The following is a 9635-nucleotide window of genomic DNA, read 5'->3' as shown; positions in this document are numbered from 1 at the left end:
CAATGTGAGTTGTACTCTTTTCATCTTTCGAGTTCAGGAGAGATAATCATGTTAACTACTCAAACATGATGACCTCACCAAGTTTAAGGCTGGATTCAGAAGGGATTCTTTTGCTGAACGATCAATCATCACGTGTAATAATGGCACGAGGTAGTGACTATGGTGAAGTAAGTGATCAAAGTCTGAGATTCCTGAAGTTGGATTGTGATGGGAATTTGCGGCTGTATAGTTCTTCAATAAATGGAAGAGGAAGTAAGAATGTGACATGGGCTGCTGTCACAGATCAGTGCAAGGTTTTCGGTTATTGTGGAGATTTTGGTGTTTGCAGATATGATGAGATCAGTGGGAATCCCTTCTGTGGATGCCCATCTCAGTCTTTCTGACCAAGTCGAACGGGGGAAGGAATGCAGGTTGTGAGAGGAAAATGGATATTCGGAAGTGTCAAACAACAATGCTGCCTATGGATAATACTTTGTTCTTGACATATCCTCCAGAAACTGATGAAGATTCCTCCATAGCAACTGCTGCAGCCTGCAGGTCGAATTGTCTAAACGATTCTTCATGTGTAGCTTCGACTTTCTTGGCAAACGGAACAGGCACTTGCCACATGAAAAGATCAAGTTTCATCAGTGGTTACCAATCACCAACAATTGCTAGTAAATCATACGTTAAGGTGTGTGAGCTCGCCACACCAAATCCTCCGTTCTCTTCAAAAGAAGTCGAAAATAGAACAGTAGCACTACTTAAGATTGCTGTTGTAGTTTTGGGAAGCAGTTTGGTAATGGCCATTTTTGGTAGCTGTTTTGATGTGGTTCTTTTGTATGTCTAAACCAAGATTCCGTAGTTTAGCGTATGAGTACACTTGTTCAGACAATGTGGGATCAGTTCTTGATAGAAGACTAGTGGAGGAGGATGACATTGATGATGAGCAAGCAATGAGGCTGCTAAAGGTGAGCTTCTGGTGCATCCAAGAACACGCGTCGTTTAGGCCTACGATGGGGAAGGTTGTGCAGATGCTTGAAGGGATTGCTGATGTGAAGAAACCACCTCCACCTTTGTTCCCTGGCTGATGGATCAGCTCAATCTTCTGTTGTGATTGACTGATTTCATCAGTTTCGTTGTACCAAATGGTGGTTGCTTCGTCGTTGGCTTCGTCTTGAAGGATCTTGGATGTTCATCTTTAGCTTGGAAGGTGAAGAAACATGATCATCTTTTGATTGAAGATCTTGGTTTAGTTTCAATTTTTGTAGTATTTGTTTTAGTTCAGCCTTGGAATAGTGATTGCAATTATTGGCAAGTTTCCAAATGTTAAATCGTGTGAATTCTTGATTTGATGATTAAAAAATCAAGAATTATGAAAATTGTTAAGTTATCAAAGAAAAGGATGTGTGAACTTATTTTTCTTTTAGTCAATTGTTTTCCTTAATTTTGGGTTCACAATATTTTGTTGACCTATTCAAACTAAATTTTTAGTACGTCATGTTTTCTTCCTTACATTAACTATTGTTAATAAACTTGAAGTAAAGAAAATATAGTTATAATTATGATTATAACTTTCTGTTTATTATTTGAAAACTAATGACATGAAGTTTTACTTGATCAAATGGTTGACTTGAAAAAAGAGGAGAGGAGAAAGAAAAATCTTATCACAATCTTCATCACTTGACCAATTCATAGTCTACTAATAACAAGGACCACTAATAATAACTCAATTTTACTTTTCCATTGACCAATTGCATATATATTAAATATATATGCAATTTCAAAATTAAAAAAATAAAAATAATGAGATACTTAATTGGTTTCCACATAATTTTCACATAAACGCGTTTAATTTATTATAAGGAGTACTATACACGAACACGTCTCCAAAAATCTAGCAAATGAGTATTTAATTTTCACATTGATGGAAAATAGAATTTTGTCCTGCCAAGAATGTGAAGATCGAACTATCTACCTAAAAGTGGTAGATTCGAAAACAATAAACTTTATCAATATATATCACATGCCATAGACAAATACATGAACTTAACACAACAATAATGATAGTAAAATTTATTGATGAAACTTCACTTTCAAATTAATTGTATACCAAACTCATAAATCTTAAACTTCTCGTGCCTATAGCCACAAAAACAAAACCAATCACATATGTTGGCGATGCATTATGGCTATGAGTTGACCGAGTGACAGAACGGTTAATATTCGTATCTAAAGTTTTTAGTTTGAGTCCATCGCGATGTTATTTAAATTTTTACTTTTACCTATAATGTTACTATTAATTGTGTATACTATAAGGGCTCGTCTGGTAGGTGTGAAAATAATTAACATGCATGTATGGTAAATGGGCTTTCATGAGTTCATGGGCAGAATTGTAGGCTGTTTGGTTCAGCCCGACCAAAGTCACGAACCTTAGCATAATTTTGATATATCTAAAATCACGAATCCTAACTTAGGTCTCTTGTAATGAATTTCACACAAATTCAATATTTCCTATTTAAACCTCACTCATGAAAAATTTACCGCAAACCTAAGTTTATTATTTGTGTCCAAATTTTCAATTCGTGAAAAATACAAAATTTTGGTAAAAAAAATTATAATTACACCGATCTCTAAAGTTACGAACCTTAGCTTAAATTTAATATTTCTCATTATCTCTAAAATCACGAACCATAACTTCAGTCCCGTAATGAATTTTCCATAAATTCGAATTTTTTTTTCTAAATAAAACATTGGGAAAAACTCACCATGTTGTAGTAAATTTCCCAACTTATGTCTCTAAATTTCACCGGAAAATCCAAGTTCATTTAAAATTCTAGTAATATACAGCAAAAATAAAATCTGATTTTAGAATCAATATAAAATTCACGAGTGTGATAGTTATATAATTCGAGCTATATAAAATTGAGGCGTGTTATAATTTCAGAGAATAATATACATGGTGGTCAGAGAAATAATTAAATACTGGTATAAATAAATAATTACTCATTTTTTAACAGTTGTAAAGAAATGAATCCAACCGTGTTAAGACCTGCAAATAGCTGCAAATCGGAAAACAAAGGTCAAACACTCTCTCTCTCTCTCTCTCACACACACAAACACACACATTGACTATATCTACGCTTCAATCACCTCCCAATTCTTCAATGGGGCGTGTTTTTCCGCCGTAAAGCTCCGATCTTTACCACCAAAACGAAATGGGCCTCCCGCATTCCCCTCCTCCGGCGCTCCTCCTCCTCCTCCCCCTCCTCCTCCTCGCCTCCGCCGCCGACATCCCTCTAAACTCCACCCTCTTCGCCTCCGACCCCAATTCAAAATGGACCTCCTCCAACAACACCTTCACCCTCTCCTTCCTCCCCTCCCCCTCCGCCGCCGATTCCCTCATCGCCGCCATCTCCTTCAACTCCATCCCCATCTGGCAAGCCGGCCCCCCCGCTCCCTCCTCCGCCGTCCTCCGCCTCCTCCCCTCCGGCGACCTCCAGCTCCTCCCCTCTCCCTCCTCCTCCTCCCCCCTCTGGTCCTCCTCCACCGCCTCCCTCGGCGTCTCCGCCGCCGAGCTTCTTGATTCCGGAAATTTCATCCTCAAAAACTCCTCCGGCGCCGCCGTCTGGGCCTCCTTCGACCGCCCCACCGACACCCTCCTCCCCAATCAGCAATTCAACGCCAATCACACCCTCAAATCAGGTCCCTACACATTCCAAATTATGCGAAATGGGAACTTGACGCTTTTGTGGAACAACTCCGTCACTTATTACAACTCAGGTTTGAATTCCACCGCCAATTCAACTTTACTAAACCCAATTCTTGAAATTCAGCCAACTGGGATCCTCTCCCTCTCTGATATCTCACTCTCTAGCGATCTTGATTTGGCTTACAGTAGTGATTATGCTGAGGAAAGCAATGTGATTAGGATTGTTAGATTAGATAATGATGGGAATTTGAGGATTCATAGCTTTGTTCAAGGGAGTAGTATTGGGGCTTTAGCTACTGGTTGGGCTGCTGTGAGTGATCAATGTCAGGTTTATGGATTCTGTGGGAATAATGGGATTTGTAGCTACAATGATACTTCCCCAATTTGTGGATGTCCTTCACTTAATTTTGAGTTAATTGATGCTGGTGATAGTAGGAGTGGTTGTAAGAGGAAGGTTGAGCTTCAAGATTGCCCTGGTCAGGTGGCTATGCTGCCGTTGGATCATACCGAGTTCTTAACCTTCAATCCCGAGCTGGCATCGCAGGTTTTCTACATGGGAAATCAGCCTTGTAACCTGAATTGTCTGAATGGGGCATCTTGTGTTGCTTCTACCTCTTTATCTGATGGATCAGGGCAGTGTTTCTTGAAGACGAGTAGCTTCGTGAGTGGCTTTCACACCCCGGCTATTCCAAGCACTTCGTATGTGAAAGTTTGCTCGCCTGTGATGCCTAATCCCTCGGCTGGTTCAGGGGGTGGTGGGGTGAGGAGTAAGTGGAGGTTGAAGGCGTGGGTGGTTGTGGCGGCAGTGTTGGCCACGCTGTTCGCGTTGGCACTTGTTGAAGGTGGTTTGTGGTGGTGGTGTGTTCGGAACAATACTAAGTTTAGTGCGTTGTCGTCTCAGTACGCGCTCCTTGAGTATGCATCGGGTGCACCGGTGCAGTTCTCGTATAGGGAGTTACAGAAGGCGACCAAGGGGTTCAAGGAGAAGCTCGGGGCTGGAGGGTTTGGGGCTGTGTATAAAGGGGTTCTTGCTAACCGGACCGTGGCTGCGGTGAAGCAGCTGGAGGGGATCGAGCAAGGCGAGAAGCAGTTCCGGATGGAGGTGGCCACCATCAGCAGCACTCACCACTTGAATCTGGTGAGATTGATTGGATTTTGCTCGGAAGGGAAGCATCGGCTGCTGGTGTACGAGTTCATGAAAAACGGCTCGCTCGATAGTTTCTTATTCACCTCCTCCGAGGAGCAGTCGGGGAAGCATCTGAATTGGGAGAATCGGTACAACATAGCCCTCGGTACGGCGAGAGGGATCACTTACCTCCATGAGGAATGCCGGGATTGCATCGTTCACTGCGATATCAAGCCGGAGAACATCCTCTTAGACGAGAACTACAGCGCGAAGGTTTCCGATTTCGGCCTTGCAAAGCTCGTTAACCCTAAGGATCACCGGTATAGAACCCTAACTAGCGTGAGAGGCACGCGGGGCTACTTGGCTCCGGAGTGGCTCGCCAACCTCCCAATAACCTCAAAATCCGACGTGTACAGCTACGGAATGGTGTTGCTCGAGATCGTGAGCGGGAAGAGGAACTTCGAAGTCTCTGCAGAGACGAACCACAAGAAGTTCTCTCTGTGGGCTTACGAGGAGTTCGAGAAGGGCAACGTCGAGGCAGTCGTGGACAAGCGCCTCTTGGATCACGAGATCGACATGGAACAAGCGAGAAGGGCGGTCGTTGTGAGTTTCTGGTGCATCCAAGAACAGCCATCGCAGCGGCCGATGATGGGGAAAGTCGTGCAAATGTTGGAAGGGATCATGGAGATCGAACGGCCCCCGGCACCTAAGGCGGCTTCGGAGGGATCCGTTGGTGGCACCAGTGCCACTGCGAGCAGCGTTAGCGCGTTCTCTACTTTCGCAGCTTCGATACCGGTGCCCTCTTCGTCGTCGTTGATGCGGACCACCCCGGGAGTGTCGTCCTTCGCCTCCGGGAAGAACGGCGAACGGGGGAGTTCGTCGTTGTTGACGTCGGAGACGAAGTGAACTATTTGCCTAGAGAGGAAAACAGAGAGGTGTTTTTCCTTTGATTAGGTTAAAACAGGGTACAAAGTTGTAGGAGTATGTGCTTTTCCTCTACTATTGTGATGAGTTCTTGATTTTATTGTGTTTGAAATGGAATAGGACTGGAACAATTAAATTGGAAAAGGAATTGTAATTATTGTTATACAGCTATATATGTGTAGTCAATTTAATCTTTTTTTCTTGAATAAGTTTTTCTTATTATTATTATTATTATTATTATGATGATGTCGCTGGGTCTACATTTCCGGTTTCAGTGCTGGTGCCCTCTTGGTCGTTGTCGCTGTGTGTCGTCGTTTGCCTCTGGGAAGCATGGCGAACAGGGAGCTTCCTCGTTGCTGTTGACATCGGAGGCAAAGTGAACAGATTTTAGTATCTTGTAGATTGACAACAGAGAGAAAATGTTTTACTTTGATTAGGTAAAAACAGATTTTTCACATTTGTTTCTTCTTTTTCTGATTTGTTGTGATGATTTCTTGATTATATTTTGTGTTTGTTATGGAATTTGGCTGGAAAAAGGTGATTTGAAAAGGGAATTGTAATTATTGTCATATGGCTATATACGAGAAGAGAAGGAATACCGAGTCAAGGGTGGACCATGGAGTACACTCCTAGCCTTTTCTCATTTGAGAATTTTGGAGTCGGGAATGTGATCTCGTTCTAGTTCATAATGTTAGTCTACATATGTGTTTTGTTGTTATATGGGCTTTATTCCTTTGATTGGGTTAGAACAGAGCATATATCTGTATCTTGCTTTTTCTTCTATTGTGATGATTTCTTGATTTTATTTTGGAATACGGCTGAAAAAAGGAAATTTGGAAAAAGGAATTGTAATTATTGTTATGTGACTGTGAAAGGAAGAGCACAGCGAACGGGAAACTTCCTCGTTGCTGTTGACATTGGTGACTAAGTGAACTGATTTTAGTATCTTGAAGATTGACTACAAAGGAAAACACAGGAAAAAAAGTTTTCTTTTGATTAGGTCAAAACTGAGTTACACAATTGTATCTTACTTTTTCTCTTTTATTGTGATGAATAATAGAATTAGTTTGTAACGGAATAGGGCTGAAAAAAGGTAATCTGAAAAAGGATTTGTTACAAGTTGTTTGAGTCACATGGATTATTCAACGAGATACAATCAACCTAATACTTTTAAAACATTCAACTATCATTTTAAACTCATTTTGTCATTATAGATAGTATTCACACTCCTATTTCATGAAGTTCCCATCTTTTTGTGGCTCAAACCTCTCTCACCTAGCTCTGTTAATGCCGATCGAGCATAAAGTGGTGTCTTAATCGAGCATAAAGTGGTGTCTTAATCGAGTGTTAAGCATTGAACTAATACTTGATGTTCGTCACATTGTCGTCATTAGTAGTTCTCAATTGTTATGGAAAGTAAATCAAAATCTAACAACTATAACAATAAATCATGTCATATAGTATGTTTATCAACATTTGTTTTTTCGTTGTATTAGATCGTGTCAACCTGAATTAAATTTTGAGTTTGACCTAATCATTTTTAATGAACTCAATTTGCAGATGTATCAAAAATGAATTCCTGTGAGCAACTGTGATTGTCTTGTATTTGATCATAATAATAAAAAGAGACCCTCCATGTGACGACACGGGATTTTTCGGCTGCAATGCTAGCTTGCCGTCGTCTTGTCTCAGCGAGAGCAGCTCGAGATGGGTGAGGTGACGAGCTGAGTTGCTAATGATGTAAATATAAGTGACTTATATTTTATTTTACTAAAAAGAGAAAAGAATAGATTATTTAAATGTATTTTATGACGTAGTTATAGAATACAAGACTATAGAATACAAGACTTAAAGGCTAAGTAAATTATATTTTAGGTTTTATTTATTTTTTAATTAATAGAATTAGTAGATGGAAAAACCTAAAATAACTAGGAAATAAATAAAACCTAAAATATAATTAACTTAGCCTACAAATCTTTATTCTATAACTACCTCATTTTTTGTGTATATAATATATTTCAATGTATTTTAATTTATATTTTATGTAGCTTAATTTTCAAGTCAAGTTAAAACCCTAATTAATTCTTAATCACAAAATACACGCCTCTAATTTCTTCTTCTTCTTCTTCATTTAAGTGTTTAAGCAGTTATTCCGTCCAAATCTGCGTCCATTAATGGAGGTTGATTACTTTACATATATACCATCAGAAATCACAGCCGACATCCTGTCACGCCTCTCTATCCGAAGCCTTGCAATCAGCAAATCTGTCTGCAAAGCATGGCGCGATCTTTTCGATTCTGTCAAATCCAAAATCAAAACCCCACCCGCCCTAGTTCGATTTAATTACTGGGGGAGTAACTCAACTCGTTGCAAGATTATCGAAATTGAAGACGAAGATGAAACCGATCTGGAGAGCCACGATCTTCACTACTGATGGTTTGGCGAATTTTTGATAGTAGTAAATGTAGGAAAATACAGATCACGACACAGAGATTTACGTGGTTCGATTTACTGAGGTAAATCTACGTCCACGGGAAGAAAAGAGGGCAGAGTTGTATTGCTTGATCTGTTTTCTACAGCTTACAATACAGACTTGCTATTTGATATTTGATCTCTCGAGAACTCTCTTTCCTTCTGATCTAAGTTCTATTTATACATTGAACTAAGATCGTGGCTTGCATCACCAATAACTAGGTCGTGGCTTACATCACCACTAACTAGGTCGTGGCTTACATCACCACTAACTAGGTCGTGGCTTACATCACCACTAAGTATGTCGTGGATGTCGTGGAGGTCATGAGATCCTGCATGGGTCCACCACTAAATAGATCGTGTAGTGGAGGTCGTGGAGGTTCTGCATGGGTCCACTATCTCCCAGTTCGGTCGAATACTGAGACCGAACTGCTGAACTATTGCCGAGCAGCTTTTGCCGATCTGAGAGTAGAGCTTGATTGGTCGGCTTTTACCGAGCCGTAGGCTGGGGCCGAACTCTTTGGTAATGCCGAACTGATTGGTCGGCTTTTACCGAGCCGTAGGCTGGGGCCGAACTCTTTGGTAATGCCGAACTGATACTCTTCCTTGGGCTTTGGGCTGATGGGCCGTCACTGCTATTGGGCTTGTTTAGTACGTACCCCATCACTACCCCACCCGAAAAGCGAAGTGAATCACTTCGGCGAAGCGAGTCACTTCGGCATTCTGGATAAAGGTACGGGGGAGGCTGACGTCAGGGGACGTGCCTTGCGCGTGACTGCATTAAATGCGACAGTAAAATCCGGCCGTTGAATCCTGAAAAGGTGGGATTCGAAACGGTGCGATGATTTTGAAATCTTCTCTGAATCTGATAAATACGTCCTTTCTTCATCAGTTGAACACTTTTGCTATTGCTTCTTCTGCATTCTCTCTCTTTTGCGTAAAAATTTCCTTCCGCTTTCAAGAATTTCTTCAGAATTTCTTCAGACTTTCAAAGAGTAAGAACTATGTCTTCTTCTTCTTCTTCTGAGTCAGGTAGCGGTAGGAAAGGGGATAAGGGGTCTTCTAGCCGGAAAGAATCCGGGGAAAAGACCGTAGAGTATTTTCACAGCATCTTGAGTAAGGATACTGTGATATCCTTACACGAAAAATATTTTTTTCCTGGGGGGAAGGTTGCGATTCCCGACGACCTTCATAGGGCTGACTCGCCGCCGGAGGGTTACGCCACCGTTTATGAAGCCGGCTTGGAATGCGGGCTTCGTTTCCCTCTTCCCCCTGCCTTTGTAGAGCTGCTAGATTTTTTTCAACTCCCTTTAGGTCAGGTGACTCCGAATTCTTGGAGGCACTTATCGGCCTTTGCTGCCGAACTGCGTAGGCTAGATAAGGATCTGTCTCTGAGGGCAATCCTTAATTTTTTCCAGTTT

The 9635-nt window shown here is 41.3% G+C and overlaps 1 protein-coding gene across 1 annotated transcript; it reads left to right on the top strand.

Annotated features, from left to right (window-relative positions):
- The first annotated feature begins 3042 nt into the window (after nucleotides 1–3042).
- LOC121780022 (G-type lectin S-receptor-like serine/threonine-protein kinase At1g34300) lies at nucleotides 3043–5950 on the top strand. Its single transcript, XM_042177540.1, has one exon. It carries the CDS (start codon nucleotides 3198–3200, stop codon nucleotides 5721–5723), a length of 2526 nt encoding a protein of 841 aa, XP_042033474.1. The 5' UTR covers nucleotides 3043–3197; the 3' UTR covers nucleotides 5724–5950.
- Nucleotides 5951–9635: the final 3685 nt, after the last annotated feature.

This window comes from Salvia splendens, chromosome 19 (genome assembly GCF_004379255.2).
Source record: "Salvia splendens isolate huo1 chromosome 19, SspV2, whole genome shotgun sequence".
In the NCBI taxonomy this organism is placed as follows: Eukaryota; Viridiplantae; Streptophyta; class Magnoliopsida; order Lamiales; family Lamiaceae; genus Salvia; species Salvia splendens.
This window is presented reverse-complemented; position numbering and strand designations above follow the sequence as displayed.